The sequence below is a fragment of the Sorex fumeus genome, unplaced genomic scaffold (genome assembly GCF_029834395.1).
Source record: "Sorex fumeus unplaced genomic scaffold, SorFum_2.1 ptg000047l, whole genome shotgun sequence".
Lineage (NCBI taxonomy): Eukaryota > Metazoa > Chordata > Mammalia > Eulipotyphla > Soricidae > Sorex > Sorex fumeus.
In genome coordinates, this window is record NW_026606104.1 from 57,049,205 (window position 1) to 57,066,646 (window position 17,442).

Genomic DNA, 17,442 nt, shown 5'->3' on the forward strand with positions numbered 1-17,442 from the left:
TATCTCATTGCAGCCAGGTAGGAGTAGAAGTCCAGGTTCCCCTTTTATATTATATATAAAATATATACATACATACACACAAACATAAAAAATATGACGTTTATGTTCGTATTTTCACAATCTCCAAGTGTTAGATACAGCTAGATGCTTTCACTGGGAGTTGAAAAAGGAAAGGAATTTATGGAATGGAAAAAAATTCATTGTTACATTATTCAAGTTTATTTCTAAGGCATTTTATTCTATTTCATATTGTTTTGTATTATTTTACTATTTTATCTTTCAAAACTACTAAACCCGAGAGATATAGCTCAAAGGACTGAGCATATGCTTTGCAAAAAGTAAATAAACACACTGAGTTCATAGTAAAATATTTTTATATTAAATAAATTTTAAAAGAACCCCCCCAGCACAATTTTTCTAGTTCTTTTCCAATTCTTTTCCTTATTTACATTTATCAACGTATGTCTATCCCTATGATAATACATATATACATAGCTGTAGAACTTCTTGTCCAACCATTTTTCTTTGGTAGGTATTTTTCATGTTAATTGGTTTTCATCTTGCTTTCAAATTTATCTTTAGTTCTCTTAGCCCTTTCCTTGTCTCCATTTAATCACTTTTTCAAATAGCATGGTTATGAACATTATTATGCATTCAACTTTTCTCTTATGCATTATCTTACTGCACTAAGTTCATTTGATGTGCGGAGTTATTCAGTTAAAGGATCTAACTTTTTTTTTAAGCTCTTGACTGAGCTGCCAAATTGCCTTCTTGAAGAATTTGCACCAGCTATAATTTTTCAAGTGTGCTGTGCTAGTCTTGAAGGTACCTGAAGCACATTGAAGATTTAGGGAACAAAAATAAGATTAGTGTATTTACATTCCTTCTATTTTAAAAAAACACATTTTAATTGAGGTATCAGGATTTACAACATTGTTAATCAGACCTTTCATAGATACATCATTCCAGCAGCATCTCCACCAGACAGCCCACTTCCTCCATCAGGGTCCTAAGGACCCTCTCACCTTCTCACCCACCTGTTCCCTGTAAGCTCAGTTCTAAAGACAAAATCTTCAGTTCTGATGACTATTTCTTGTTCCCTTACTATATTTCCTTTTCTTTTTTTAATCTCATGTGAGTGCTCTCTCTCTCTCTCTCTCTCTCTCCCCCCTCCTCCCTCCCTCCCTCTCTCCCTTCATCCCTCCCTCCCTCTCTCCCATCTTATTGTGGAGGTGCTGACACCTACACTCATATGTGCATAGAGCTAATTGCCTAAAATCCCACAAAATAGAAGTCAATGATAAATTGATAAAGCAAAAATTTCTTTCCAAAAACTTTATCCTTTTTGTAGGTATTTACATTTTTTAACTATTATAAATCTGTGCTGATACATTATAAGATTTACATGTAGCACTGTAGCACTGTCCTCCGTTGTTCATTGATTTGCTCAAGCGGGCACCAGTAACGTCTCCATTGTCAGACTTGTTATTACTGTTTTTGGCGTATCGAATACACCATGGGGAGCTTGCCAGGCTCTGCCATGCGGGCAGGATACTCTCAGTAGCTTGCCGGACACTCCAAGAGGACAGCAGAATCGAACCCGGGTCAGCCACGTGCAAGGCAAACGCCCTACCCGCTATGCTGTTGCTCCAGCCCATAAGATTTACATGAAATGGATAAATCCTGTAAATGTAAAATTTAGTAGAGAGTTTGGAAAAAATTAAGGAGAGAATCTGAATAGCTTATACGTGTATAAAAGTGAGCTTTATTGGGCCAGAGAGATAGTACAGTGGTTAGTGCATTTGCCTTGTATGTAGCTAACCTGGGTTCAATCTCCGGCACCACACATGGTCCCTGAGCTCACTAGAAGTGACCCCTGAGTGCAGAGCCAGACTGAGCCCTGAGCACTTCTGTGTGTGGCCCCAAAACAACAACGACAAAAAGAACAAAAAGGTGTGCTTTATCCTAAGAAAGAAAATACTGGATCTATGTTAGAAAATATTATAATACTGCTAAAGTATTAATATGTACTTATTAAGTATGCATTAATAAGTAAACGATTGTAATAAAAATATTAGTCTAGTAAAACAGCTGATCAGGTATATAACATTCAATATAAAGAAAATATTAATTTATTATTGCAAGGATATAAAATCTCTTGTCAGGAGAGGAGTCAACAAACTTAATCTAGTAGAGGGCAATCAAACACCATGAGTAAAATGCCATACTCACTGTCAAGTGCTAAAGAGCTTGTTTGGCTTTTTTGTTTGTTTGTATGTTTGTTTTGGGGCCACAAGCAGCGATGATCTGGGGCTACTCCTAGCTCTGCACTTGGGAATTACTCCGGGTGGTGCTTGGGCAACCATAGGGACCATTTGGGGTGCCCAGAGATCGAACCCATGTCCGCTGTGTACAAGGCAAGTGTCCTGCCCGAAGTACTATCTCTCTAGCTCCCTGCCTTGTCTTTTAAAGAAGCTCTTTTGATGCTTCTGGCAAGACTAGTTTCAAGGCTATGAATTCCTTAAGCTCTAGCCTGTCTCTGATGTTCTGTATCATTCCTTCATGTATCATTTCTTCAAATATGAATGATAGTCTAGGTGGATAGAGTATTCTAGATGACATGCTCATTTCATTGAGTTTTTGTGCTATATCCCTCTGTTCTCTCCTACCTCATGAGTCTCATTGGATAGATCTGCTGTGACTCTTGGTGGGCTTTCCTCCTCACTTAAGTTTCTTTTTTTTTTCTTTTTGGATCACACCCAGCGATGCACAGGGGTTACTTCTGGTTCATGCACTCAGAAATTACTCCTGGTTATGTTTGGGGGACCATATGGGATGCTGGGAATTGAACCCGGGTTGAGCCGCATGTAAGGCAAACGCCCTACCTGCTGTGCTATCACTCCAGCCCCATAAGTTCCTTTTTTGATCTTTCATCTTTGGGTTTTATCATTTTTGAGTACAATGTGTCTTGGAGTTTTCCTATTTGAGTCTATTTTTGTTTGTTTGGGGGTTATACCTGGTGGTGCTCATGGCTTACTCCTGGCTTTGCCCTCAGACTCCTGGCAGACTCAGGGGCGTATATTAAGTACTGGGGATTGGGCCCCGGTCAGCCACATGCAAGGCAAATGCCCTACCCACTGTACTATTGCTCCAGCCCCATATTGGAGTCATTTCTGAACCCTTCAGGCCTCTTGGATCTCAGTGCCTGTATACCTCACCTCTGTGGAGTTGTTACCTGTGATTTCTTTAATGATTGTTTCTTCATAGAGTTTGCCGTCCTGTTCTTCAGGGACTCTGACGATTCTTACGTTGTTCTTCTTGAACACATCCCGTAGTCCTCTAGTGTGCTGTTTTTTTATTTTCAGATTTTTTCCATCTCTTGTTGTTTCTAAGAGTTTCCTCCATTTCACACTGGAGTGTCTCCATCCTTTCCTCGGCTTCTGTTATCTGCTGCCCAGGGCTTCTATTGAGCTTATGTATATGTATACATATATATACACATATAAAAAACCTACCATGCTCTTCATTTCTGCTTGTAATTTTCTCATTTCTCTTCTCCTGTTTTCTTGTACTTTGTTGACTACCTGTGTCATCATTTCTTCAAGCTCACCAAACATTTGTGAGTTGGTTGGTGCTATTTGATCCTTCTGTGTTATTGTTTTCACTCTTTGAACCCGCTGGACTTCCTCACTTCTTTCCCAGTGGGTTTGCTTGCTTTGCTCCTGCTGTGCTGAGGGTGAATCTTTGTAGCCAGTTCCCTTGGGACTCCCCGAGGAATTTCTCTTTTCCTTCCCTGCCTGCCTTCACCCAATAAGAGGAAATATGACTGCGAGCAGTGTGAAATTTGATGAGAAGCTGTCACACAGCCACGTATGTGGCCACATGGTTCAAGAGATGTGGGGGATGGTCCATTGAAATGAGGTGAGGTGTGTAGACCGGAGATTAATTTCGCCTGGGAGATTCAGGCGATTTGGAGCTGGGCCCGTCGAAATGGCCACATTCCTTCTGTTTTTCAATCCAGACTCTCTAGCTGGGAAGGTCCTTTCCTCCCAAGAGGTCTGTGCTCACAGTCTCTTGGTCTTCCTCCCCCGTCTTCACCCTCTTGAGCCTCCTCCTCAGGCTCCCTTTCTTTCACTTCGTCCTTACAAGCGTTGGGCCAACGCTGTCTCTGACTCTGCTCCTGCTGTCTGACCAGGGTGCAGAAGCTTGTCTGCCCATGCCCTTCCACATCCACCTCTTCACTGCAGGCGTCTCTCCCTAGCACATTCTCCCTTCTCGCTTTACTCCCCACTCGCCCATATACACCCCTGCTTCAACCCCGGGTTTCAATTATTCATGATTCCTTTTCCTCACCACACACAATATGTGACAAGTCTTATTAAAATTGTCTCCTGGAGCTAGTGCAAAGGGGGTGGCATTTGCCTTGCTCTCAGCGGAGACCCCAGCTCTATCTCTGGCAGCCCATATGACCCCCTCAAGCACTGCCTGAAGACTCGACTGCAGAGCCCTGAGTAAGACTTGAGCTCTGCCAGGGGTGGCCCAAAAACAAACCAAAAAAAAAATTGTCTTCTGACTATCCCTCTAGTCCATTGCTTCATTCCCTCCCCATCATCCTATTCTAGTCATTGTGGTTTAGTGCAGGACTCCTACAATAGTCTCTCATCTTGCTTCCCTATCACGTTGCATCCCAAATGGCCTTTCTAAAGCATATTCTTTCCCTCCCATCTTATTTACTCATTTCCTTACTTAAATCCTGAACTTCTTTTTTTTCATTCTCACCTATGCCACCCCACCACCACAATACATGCACACATGCAAGTTTACGCACCTGACTTGAGCCTATTTATTGAGCAGACCTTGGATTTACAACACACCTTACTACTAGTTTAATCTAGCTACTAGTTTGACTTGTCCTTGTTTCTCACTAAATTATAAATTCTTCTTTCTGCCTGCTAAAGTACCTGGTGCTTTTTGAGTGATTTTAAAACCTTTAGAATATGTTCTTCCCAGAGTCATACTATAAGTTGAAAAAGAAAAAAAAAATCAAACTAGGACCTGCTGTATTAGAAAAATAGTACAGCAGGTAAGGCACTTGCTTTGCACATGGTAGACCTGGGTTCTTTTCCTGGCATCCCATATGGTACCCGCCCCCCCCCCCAGGCATCACCAGGAGTTATGCCTGAATGCAGAGTGAGAAGTAAGCCCTGAGTACCATCAGGTGTGGCCCCCAAAACACCCCCCAGACCCCCCAAAAGAACACTCAAAATGATTGTGCGTAAACAAAAGTCCATGATGGGTTATCTCCATGAATCTGAGTTTAAAAATACCAGTCATTTTGTTTGTTTGGTGTGTGTGTGTGTGTGTCTATGTGTCATTATGTGTCATGTCTCTGTGTCTGTGTGTTTCTGGGGTTCATACCAGGGCCTCACACTTGAGAAGCATGCACTCCACCACTGAGCCATATCCCTGGCTGATGCATTTGCTTTTAAAGTTTATTCCGATGACTGTTCTTCTATAGAACTCCTGTTAAATCTCACTTGCATTAATTTCTTAAAACACTCATATTCTGTTACTCTAATGAGTGTTTTCTAGTTATTTTCTATTGTTGTATTTGCACCCAGCCCCAAATCAGGAGAGAGTAAGCAGCAGGAAATTCCAGAGGAGTCAGAAAAGGAGGGCACGTTCCCAAAAGAGGGTCAGGAGAAGAACCCAGCCCAGAGAGGAGATGTGAAAGGTGAAGAGCAGCAGTTGGCCTGGAAGCTTGAGAACATTGCAAGGCTTAGAGAAGAGGTGGTTCATATGAGCCAGAGCCTCCTTCAGAGCTCGGGGGATAGTTCAGAGGAGAGTAGCCTCCAGGTAGGTCTCAGGAGCAGCATTCCTGCTGGGTCCATCTCCTCTCATCAGCTGTGGGTACGAACCAGAAATTCACACCTACATTAACACGTTCTTGTTGAGCAATATCGTGGTGATAGCCGGAACAGTAGACAATAGCAACCTTTTCTGTGCTAAGCCTGTGCATTAATTTCCTTTACTAAAGTGAGAGCTCTTAGGTACCACAGATCAGCCAGAAAAAAAAGTTAGGTGGGAGGTGGAACCAGAAATGGCAGGATTTTCCATTCCTGACATCCAGCTTTGATATACCAAATGCTTTGTTTTGACGGTGAAAGTATCACAGACTTGGAATTGTTTTTCAATAATGGCTTTGTGATTGACTAAAGGCCCACTAAAGGGAGTGATTACCTGCCAATCACACCTAAACTCTCAGACCTCCATTTTCTCTTGTACAAATGAAGTTTCCTAAACACACCTTTCTAGGAATTCTTCTGAGATCGAGAGAGAGAGAGAGACAGAGAGACAGAGAGAGACAGAGACAGAGACAGAGAGACAGAAACAGAGAGAGATCTTTGTATTCATAAGTAAACAAATTTCAAAAAACTGATCCTATACATTTTCAAAGTGATTCAGGTGTTTTGTTTTAATGAGAGAGTTGGGCTGGAGAGATAGTACAGGGGTAGGGCTTAAGGCATTGTCCTTGCGTGCAGCTGACCCTTGATCCTCAGCACCATGTGTATCACTTGAGCCCTACCAGGAGCTATTCCTAAGCACAGAGCCAGATGTAAACTTGAGTACCACCAGGTATGGTTCCCCCCCCCCCCGCTCCGCCCCTCCCAAAATATAGAAAAGTTAAAATATTTGTATTTATATGTATATATGTATTTGAACTGCTATGTTATTTGATTTTCTATGCTGAGAAAACCAAGAAAGTGCACAGTGATTCATCATGCTAATTCCTAACAAAAAGTCAGCCATCTGTCTCCCTCCATCCCTGCAGAGTGTCTGTCATAGACTATCTTAGTGAATGTTTTGGGATTTGATCTTTAAGCTCCAAAACTTGCTCAATTGATTCCCCACCTCTCCTCCCCCTCCCCCCCCCCCCACACACAAACACACCCATAGAATCTGGGTCTTGGGAATAAACAGCTTAAGCCAAATTCTCAAGGGTTAAAATCAAAATGTCATTGATTTTTGTATTCTCTTCTGTAGTGGTTCTTTACAAATCTCACACATATTTAGATGAATGACACATTTACTTCTAGAGAGGAAGGCAGATCCAAATATGGAGCATGTAAGAGAAAAGTGTTAGAACAGCAGGTAGGATGTTTTCCCTGCAAGCTCACCTGGGTTTAATCCTCAACACCCCATATGGTCCCCTGGGCCCATCAGGAGTGATCACTGAGCACAGAGCCAGGAGTAAGCCCGAAACACCACTGGATGTGGCCCAAAAACTATTTGTGTATATACGTATGTATGTAAACATACATATACATATATATGCAACAGAGACTCAGTTTGATGATTAATAAATATGTCATGGTTTTGGTGACCTATTCTACCCACATTCAGTGGAGGAGAATTTTTTTTTATTTTGCTTTTTGGGTCACACCCAGCGATGCCCAGGGGTTACTCCTGGCTCATGCACTCAGGAATCACTCCTGGCGGTGCTCGGGGGACCATATGGGGTGCTGGGAATCGAATCTGTGTCGGCCATGTTGGCTGCGTGCAAGGCAAACGCCCTACATGCTGTGCTATCGCTCCAGCCTTGGAGGAGAATATTTAAAGCCAGAAGTCTAGTCTTCAATTCTATTTCCACAGTTACAGCATTTTTGTCATAGGAACCCGCATATAAACTTCATTTATGAAGCGATAGCACAGCGGGTAGGGCGTTCGCCTTACAAGCGGCCAACATGGCCGACCCGAGTTCGATTCCTCCGCCCCTCTCGGAGAGCCCGGCAAGCTACCGAGAGTATTCGATATGCCAGACACAGTAACAACAAAGTCTCCAATGGAGACGTTACTGGGCCCGCTCGAGCAAATCGACGATCAACGGGAGGGCCTTTACTTTACTTATTAAAAGCTAGGAGGCCAGAGTGATAGTACAATGGATTGCCTTGCACGTGGCCAGCCCAGGTTGGATCTCTTGCATCAGTATGATCCCTCAGCCCTACCAGGAGTGATCCCTGAGTGCAGAGCCAGGAAGAAGCCCTGAGCACTGCCACCTGTGTCTCAATAAACATAAAATTGGTGACTGCCAGCACAGTGCTCAGGAGTCTCTTCAGACATTACACAGGGATCATGCAGCGTCAGGGATCCAGCATGGGCCTCCTGCCTGCAGAGAATGCATTTCAGTCCCGCCTGAGTTTTCAGGCCTCCAAATGGACTTAACCTACTTGAAGTAATTTGCATGACGACGATCAGTGACCCTTCATAAGGGCTATTTAACAGGATCGCTTCTTTAACAGTTGCCATTTTTGAGAAATAACTTGCATTTCTTCTCTGGCAAAGTGACCAGAACAGAAAGAATTGCCATTCTAATTTTCTTTCCTTCAAAGCAAGCTAAAACCTTCTGTGCCTTTGTCCCATTGATAATAGTGGGTTGCTTCTCTTGGGTATCTCTGTTTTGGTGTATTGAGTCATGATAGAAGCTGCTGTTCCTGCTTCATTACTTAGAGCTGTGACTTGAAGTTTAAAGAAAAAATTAGAGCGGTGAGGAAGGCTTCATTGCTTCAATGTGACTTGTGTCTTAAATGACAGAAAACAGAGATCAAGGAGAGTCAGCCTGAGTACTTCGAATGCATTAGGCATCATGCTGTGTTCTTCCTTGTATTTTCCTAACCTTTACTTCACCCAACGGCTATCAATATATTCCCCTTTGAAATGAGTAAAATGAAATATAGACTTAAGTTTACCTTTACTAAATTCTCCCAATTAACGAGTGACTGAATGTGGGTTAAGATTTAGGTGTTGGGACTCTGGAGAGAAGGCGAAAGATAGGGCATGTGTCAGGGCATGTGCAGGGCCTGAGTGTGATCCCTGGCTCTTCCAGGGTCCCTGAGAAATGCCAGGTGTGGAGCCTATAAAAATAATGAAACCCAGATGTTTCTTATTCCAAATCTAGCATTCTTAATAATTACATTATAATTTGATTACAGACTTCTCTAGGGATCTTAGCCTGCAGCTCTTATCCTCTAATTGGATTTTATTAGTGCCTTTCTGACCAAACCAAGCTAAAAATGAAGAACTGACAGGTCTTTTCTTTAAGAGTTTTTTTTATTTATTTTGTTTTTGGGGTCACACCTGGCAATGCACAGGGGTTACTCCTGGCTCATGCACTCAGGAATTACTCCTGGCGGTGCTCAGGGGACCATGTGGGATGCTGAGAATTGAACCCGGGTCGGCCGTGTGCAAGGCAAACGCCCTACCCGCTGTGCTATTGCTCCAGCCCCAAGAACTGGTAGATCTTGAGGAAATGCTGGGTTGCTTCAGGAACAGAAGAAGGAACAATAGCTTTTCAGAAAATGGACAGGCACATAATTGACCAGGACTCAGGAAACTCTTAAGTATGTCTTCTCTGTTGAGTTGGGTGGGGTGAATTCTATCCACCTAGCCAATATGATAGTTATTATAGACCAAATGACGACATCTTTGGCTACAGTGGTGGTGTTGCAATGAAGAGACCTCATGGGAGAGTGTGTTGCTGAGAAGTAACTGAGGAACAAGGGGTCTGGTAACATCAGTGACTCCACGGTGGCTTATGTGAAACATGGAGGAAAAAGACAGTCACTCTCTCCCCATCAGCCTCTGCCACCCAGGACCCAGGGTTACTGGGTTCTTGTCTCACCTCGCAGAAAAGAATTTCAGGAGTAGATGAGCAGTGAAGTAAAACAGATTTTATTTGGAGGTTTTGAAGGGAAGGAGGAAGAAAGTGGGAGAGAGTGAAGAGTGATGTCAAGAGAGAACCCAGGCTTTTCCAAGGGCAGAGGGAGCCCTACATCCCAGCATTAGATATGAAAGCATGAAAGTACATATCTCAAGAGGGGAGATGCGGGCGACACATGTGCTCGGCCACGTGGGCACAAGCAGCACAGCATATGCACGCCCTTTCCTTGTTCAAGGTGGCTTTTATAGCGTATTTTCTTGGGATGTCTTGGTCTGGAATGTTCTGAAATCTTCTCTGGGCTGAATCACTAAAATTAATCAGATTAAGGGAGAGGTCCAAAGGTATTAGAGGAATTTCCTTCATGGGGAAGAGCACAATCTCCTGAAGGTCTTATCTCGGTTTTGTTTGACCTTAGGACTTTTACTTCCCAGGAATTTCATTGTAAATTTTGGTGTCTTTCTTCTCTAGAAGTTTCATTGTCCTGGGGCCCTTCCCTGTCTATCTGCCTACATCAGGGGAATGGGTCCCTCCTTCCCATCTCCCAGCCCCTTCGGGATCCTGGCTGTCACGCCCACGAACTGCCTTCAGATGCCACTTAAGTGCATTATTGGCCATGATCCAGAGACTCACAAATGAATCTCAGAACTAACTCTCTGCAAGATGTATCTGGACACCAATTTTTTTTTTAATTTTTATTAGTGAAACACCATGAGGTACAGTTGTAGACCTACAAATCTCTGCGCTTGGTTTTCAATTATACAATGATCAAATACCCGTCCCTCCACCAGTGCCCATTTTCCATCACCACGGGTCCCAGTATCCCTCCCACCCCTCAACTCCCCCATCCCACCCTGCCTCTGTGGCAGGGCATTCCCTTTTGTTCTCTCTCTCCTTTTGGATGTTGTGATTTGCAAAAGAGGCATTGAGTGGCAATCACGTTTGGTCTGTAGTCTACTTTCAGCATGCTTCTCCCATCCTGGGAGGATCCTCCCAACACCCTTTATTTGGTGCTCCCTTCTCTATCTGAGCTCCCTTTTCCCCTAGCACGTGTGGCTGGCCTCCAAGCCATGGAGCAAACCTCCTGGTACTAATCTCGGCCACTCTTGGGTGTTAGTCTCCTATTTTGTTACTTTATGTTCCCCAGATGAATGCAATCTTTCTATGTCTATCCCTCTCTGACTCATTTCTGGACACCAATTATTGAAAATTTTAGAATTCCAGGAGCATGCGGCTGCTTTTGCGGCCATGCAGCATCTCATGCTATTCATAACAAGCAATACAAAGTAAATTATCTAGCATCTGCATGTGGGGCAGGCTTGAGTGATGGTGGGAAAATTTGAAATCATGATGGTGGGAAGGTGTAATGGTGGTGGGATTGGTGTTGAAATATTGAATGTAATCAATTATTGTGAACAACTTTATGAAAAATAAAATTTAAGAAATAATCTTGAAAAGATGACTATAATAAATGGGAAAAAACGAAGTAACTGAGGAAGATTCATTTCATAGCAAAAGGAAAATGATCACAAGGAGATTAGGAATTGAAGGTCTCCTGCTACTTCTCTCTTTTCTTCTGCCGTCAGACACCATGCACATCTGACTTCCTCACACGTTGACTCTTTGCACACCCCGTCCATTAAAAACATGTTTTATGCAAAAATTGCCCACGATTTTGTTCCCTATTTTTGGTGTGAAAAAGGAAAAAAAAATTATTCTATGTTTAACTGCTTTTGTTCACACAATTTCCCTAAAATTCTCACTCAAATTGGAGTTAAATTACATGAACACATACCAATGAGCCATAAATATGAAAGAGTAGCTTGTTGATGGGTAAAGTCACTCCAAAATCATTTATATGTGAATAACTGCATTCCAACAATTCCAGTTCTACTCTCTGGGACCCATGTTTTACCAATATTCTTTCAAATTGGCCGTGTTTCTCTTTCTAAAACATTTACTTTAGTGTCCACCATCAGAAGAAAAACTGAAATACCACCAGCAAGAGGAAGTACAACAACTCCGCCAGAATTTGCACCGGCTTCAGGTTCTATGTAACTCAGCTGAAAAAGAGCTTCGCTATGAAAGAGGGAAGAACTTGGATTTAAAACAGCATAATAGCTTACTTCAAGAAGAAAGCATTAAGGTAACTCGAGCGGGAGCTGCTTTCATCAGAATCCCCCCAACTTTATAGTCCATGACAGGGCCTAGAGACAAGTGAGCTGTGCCAGGACCCACCCCTTTCACGGTGCCCTCCCCCTCTAGGAAAGTGACTCAGTTCCTCTATTGCCGAAGGGTGGGTATGCCGTCAGTCTGCAAATATGAGAAGTTTTCCCTTACACAGTCTTTTAGTGTTGCCTCAACTCTTCACCACCTACCAAGTTTCAGTGACCAGAGGCCAAACTTTGGTGGTCCTATCCAAGTTAGATCTCTGGACTGACTCGTTCCCAATAGGTAGATCTATATTAGTCATTGAGTAAAATATCTGCTCCACCATGGTACAGAGTACTAACCACTAGCACAGTGGTAGGGCGTTTGCCTTGCATGCAGCCAACATGGCCGACCCGAGTTCGATTCCTCCGCCTCTCTCGGAGAGCCTGGCAAGCTCCCTGTGACGTATTCGATACGCCAAACACAGTAACAACAAAGTCTCCAATGGAGACGTTACTAGGCCCGCTCGAGCAAATCGATGATCAACGGGAGGGCCTTTACTTACTTTACTTTACCATGGTACAAGGCCTAGGAGGACAGACATTGTTCTGACATGAGAGAATCCCGAAGTTGGGGGTCATTCACAGACAGGCTTGTTTTGAAATGATCTATATAGACCTGCCATCCACAGATTTCTAAATCTTCTGAATTACATCAATGTTCAAAATGAACGACCATGTAAAATATACTGTTCTGTAAGTCCATATCTACTCTATTCTGGAATTAAACATTCAGCATATACTTATCGCTCATCGGTCATATGCTGGGCAGGCAAGCTTGTCGATACTGAGGGTTTAATGGTAGGTACAAGAGAAATGATCCTTATCCCCACAGGCGGCTATCAGCAAACTGGTTCATGAGTCAAATCTTCCTGCTTCCTATTTTTAAAAAATAAATTTTTACCAGCACACAGCCATATGTGTGTGTTTACATATAATCAGCAGCTGCTTTTGAACTATAACAGCATATTTGAATAGTTCTGACAGAGATCAGATGGCTGAGATGACAGAGACCACAAAGAGCAAAACATTGACTGCCCTACTCTTTATAAGAAAAGCTTTCCACCCATGGTCTAGTGAGATCAATGAACCGTATTAAAAAGTGACATAAGGAGGGTCTGGAGAAATAGTACAGGAGATAAGGAGCCATGTATGCACCCTTATCCCCTAGCACCACCAAGAGAGAGCCCTGAGCACCACCAAGAATGGCCCTCACACAGATCAAAACAAACCCCCTCCACCCCCCTCCCAAAAGAAGTGGCATAGGAACTAGAGAGGTACATGCCTTGCACGTAGCTGATCCCTGGTTGATTCCCAGAACCACATGCTTGCCCAACTATTGCCAGACCCCCAACTATAGCAGGATGGCCCGGGTAATCCCCAATACCACAGAATCCAAACAGCACCGCATTCTTGGGTCTTCGTATTAAACCACTGCTTGACTGAGAATCAATGGGAATGGATCCCCTGGGCTCCTATGCACTGCTTTGGAGGTCATCCCACCAAGTCCCCCAAAAATCATGAAAACAGAGGGAACACACACACACACACACACACATAAATTTTTTAAAAATATCCTGAGGCTGGAGAGATAGTGCAGTGGGTAGGACATTTGCCTTGCTTGCAGCCAACCTGGGTTCAATCTCTGGCTCCTCAGATGGGCGCCCGAACCCTTAGGAGTGAACCGAAACACAGAGCTAGAAGTAAATCCTGAGCACTGCTCTATCTATCTATCTATCTATATATATATATATATGTATGTATGTATGTATGTATATATATATTCAGTGCTATTTTGGGGGTATAACCAAAAAATAAAATAAAACTTAAAAAAGGACTCAGGCTAACCCAAGCACAAAATTTGTAAGTCTACAACTGGACCTCATGGTGTTTCACTAATAAAAAAAATTTTTTTTAAAAAAAAAGGACTCAGTCTAATAGGGGAGATAGAGAACATGCATAGAGAGTGCCCTTGCATACTTGAGGCCCTAGGCTTAATCCTCAGCACTGGGGGAAGAAAAGGGTAAATTAGATCCTGAATCTTTGTCATGCTTTCTCGTAATACTGTCTTTCAGATTTCCCTTCAACCCCTTTTGTAGATTATTTTAACTGTACAACTCCACAAATATATTCAAACAGTACTCTCGGTGTTGGAACATTGTATGACTGAAACCCAATTATGAACAACTTTGTAACTGTGTATCTCACAATGATTCAGTTTTTTTTTTAATTTTAAAAGATTTAGAGGAGGGAGTTAAAATAATCCAATGGGGGAGGGGCAGGGTGCTAAAAGATTGGGCCAAACTGTGTTTTTGAAAGAACACTTCAGGGCTGTAGAGATAGCTCAACTGGCTGGGATGTATGCTTTGCATGCATGAGGCTTGGGGTTGATCCCTGCCACCAAGTGTTCTCCAAGTGTTTCCAGGACCGATCAACCCCAAACACAGGGTTGAAAGTAGCATCCGGGTACCACCAGGTGCGATCACAGGACAAAACCAAAAGAACGCTTTCAGCTGCTTAGAGAGCAGCTTACTCGGGGTGAAAATGGAAGTGGCAGAATCAGTACGAAGTCGAGCTGATGATGCTAAAGGGTAATGATAAAGAGGCACAAATGGAGTGATGAGGAAAGTACAGAGAGGAGGAGAGTGCCAGTCCATGTCACCTTGGCTCCTAATGGGGAAGGAAGAATCCAGATAACTCTGAAGTTAACTGGCACTAACCAAAGGTTGGATGGTGGCATCACTAAGGAAGACAGAGAGAAAACATGGCAGGATCAGGGAGCTCCAGGTTAGCGGCTCTTAGCATGAAGATGGTATTTTTAGGTCATGAGACTGAGTTGTTCTCAATTCCAGCACCGTGCAGTCTCCCAAGGAGAGACCAAGACGGAAGAGCAGAGCCAGTGAAAGCCAAGAGCCTGGCATCACAGACTCCAAGAGAACGCTCTGAGTTGGAGGGAGTCAGGGCTACTGAGAAAGTAACTGTCTGCTGGATTTATTTTGGCGATGGGGAGAACTGTCGTGCCTCTAGCAAGAAGGGATTCATGAAGTCGTGGGGAGGAGAGCCAGCTTAGAGTCTGCTGGAGCATGGGTGGGAAATGTTTAGACTGTGCGTATATAGAAACTCTCCGGAAAATGCCTTTGTCTCGCTGCCATCTGGCTAGATAGACTTTGGCAAACCTTCCTGACACATGGCAGCTTCAGAGAGGTAATTAGCCACGTGACATTGCTTTCTGCCAGCTCTGGGGGGGCTGCACTTGAAAGCTGCTCACGCTGGCCCATGCACCCATTTGTTCCGGGCTTATTTTCATCCTCCTTCTTTATCCCCCACCTCTAGATCAAATTTGAACTCAAGCAGGCCCAGCAGAAATTATTCGACAGCACAAAGATGTGCTCTTCACTCACAGCAGAGTGGAAGCATTGTCAGCAGAAAATTAAGGAGCTGGAGCTGGAAGTACTTACACAGGCTCAGAGCATTAAATCACACAACAACCTACAGGAAAAGCTGGCTCAGGAGAAATCTAAAGTTGCTGATGCAGAGGAAAAGGTAATTATCCTCACACTTAATAAATAGCACGCACTGGATACCACAGCTGAGATCCTCTTTCCCTCCAGATTTTAAGAAATAGAGACGGTGCAAACTGGACAGAATTCTGGGAGTTACCTTTACTCTCCCAGGCTTTCTCTCTTTGACTTCACCTGCACCTAAAATTCCAGCAAATGTTGGTGAGGGGTGGGGGGGGGTTATTTCGAAGTAAATTAATTTTTATTTTTAAAAGTTTACTTGGAATGGGGGCTGGAGAGATAGCACAGCGGGTAGGGTGTTTGCCTTGCACGCAGCCGACCCGGGTTCGGTTCCCAGCATCCCATATGGTCCCCTGAGCACCTCCAGGGGTAATTCCTAAGTGCAGAGCCAGGAGTAACCCCTGTGCATCGCCGGGTGTGACCCAAATAGCCAAAAATATTTTTTTAATTTTTTAAAAAATAAAAATTTACTTGGAGTATGGGAGAAGAGAATGAAATGCATGTTCAAGAGAACATTGAATGTCTCCAGAGTGGGAAACGCTGGGGGTTTTGTGTTGTTGTTTTTTTTTTTTTTGTATGAACCTTTTTTTCTTTGGTCTTAGTTGCAGTTTGTTCCATTCCCATCTCCTTTCTCTGATTCGCCTCCTGCTTCTTCCTCCCCCATGCTACTTCATTCTCCTCCTCAACTGTACGAACCTTTAAAAGACAAATTTTCATTACAACATAACATGACCTATTGGCTTGATTTTTAAAGTATAACAACAAGTCTCACAATGAAGACATTACTGGTGCCCGCTCGAGCAAATCGATGAACAACGGGAGGACAGTGCTACAGTGCTACTTTTTAATTTGATGATGTTTTCTTGCAGTGCCAGAGATCCAGACCCCAGGGTCTCAGGAATATGAGATGTGCATTTTATTACCAACCAACCTCTCTGGCCTACTAAAATTTTTAATGACTTATTTCTTATTTTAACCTACTTCTCATTTCAAATGGCTCATTTTCTTCTTGGGATTAACTGTCTAGTTGATTGTTACTTTGTAGATTTGTGCTGTGAAATGAACCGTTTTTGAAATATTGCCCCTGCATTTTAGATCCCTTAACACCAGGTGGCAGTAGTGTGCAACAGTTGCACATTTTTGTTCCGCACGTTTTTCTTTGAGCCCTGTCAAGAGGTAAGTCATTTCTTCTAGGCAAGGGACTAAGTGGAGGTATACGTGCCCACGTGTGAGAACCCAGGTTTCATCCCTGGCCAGAGTCTTTTCATCTAACCATTTAAACATAAAACAAATATCGAAAAGTATGTGACAGGACTGGAATAAAGTCCCTCAGTGATAAAGAGCCAGGCTCACATGTGTAAGGTCCTGCATTTGATCACAGCACCAGGGGAAAAAAAGACAAAACAAAACAAAACAGCTTTATGACAGCAAAATACATTTAAAGTCATGAATTAAGCTCAGAAACCTGCTATTGAGCTAGAAAGGCCGGCACAAAAGAGTCTATGACTTTATTCATCTGGGTTTTGAGAACAAACAGAACTAGGCTTAAAGAGACAGCACAGTGGATAAAGTGTTTGCCTTGCACACACCAGACCCGGATTCTCTGACCATAGGGCCAGGAGTAAGCCCTGAGCACCACCAGGAGTGACCCAAAAACCTAAAGGAAAAAGGAGGAAGAGGAAGAAGAGATGGAGGAAGTTAGAACAAACAAAACTAATTTCTAGTTTTAAGTTATATTGGTTCTCCTTAGGAGGAGTGTGAATTGGGAAGGGATACAAGGAGATCTTCTGTAGTCATAGAAGTATTTGTTTCTTCCTCCAGGAGATAGTTACAGAAGTAATATATCTTGAGGGATGCTTATCCTATGCCCTTTATTAAAAAAAAAATAGGTAACTGAGGACCAGAGAGATAGCAAAATGAGCCGAGGTGTTTCCTCTGCATGCCTGAACTCCAAATTCACATGTTCCCTGAAGCGCAACCAGGAGCAACCCTCAAG

At 43.1% G+C, this 17,442-nt stretch overlaps 1 protein-coding gene across 4 annotated transcripts in view; it reads left to right on the plus strand.

Moving 5' to 3' along the window:
- Window positions 1–17,442, plus strand: part of CCDC30 (coiled-coil domain containing 30) — a 120,077-nt gene that overhangs the window by 61,994 nt on the left and 40,641 nt on the right. For 3 of the 4 annotated variants that reach the window (XM_056122910.1, XM_056122912.1, XM_056122911.1), the window contains 2 exons: window positions 11,682–11,861; window positions 15,259–15,468. In XM_056122910.1, coding sequence (XP_055978885.1) covers window positions 11,682–11,861; window positions 15,259–15,468 — 390 coding nt within the window. Of the gene's footprint in view, window positions 1–5,621; window positions 5,857–11,681; window positions 11,862–15,258; window positions 15,469–17,442 lie in introns of all 4 variants that reach the window. The other variant, XM_056122913.1, reaches the window with a different exon arrangement.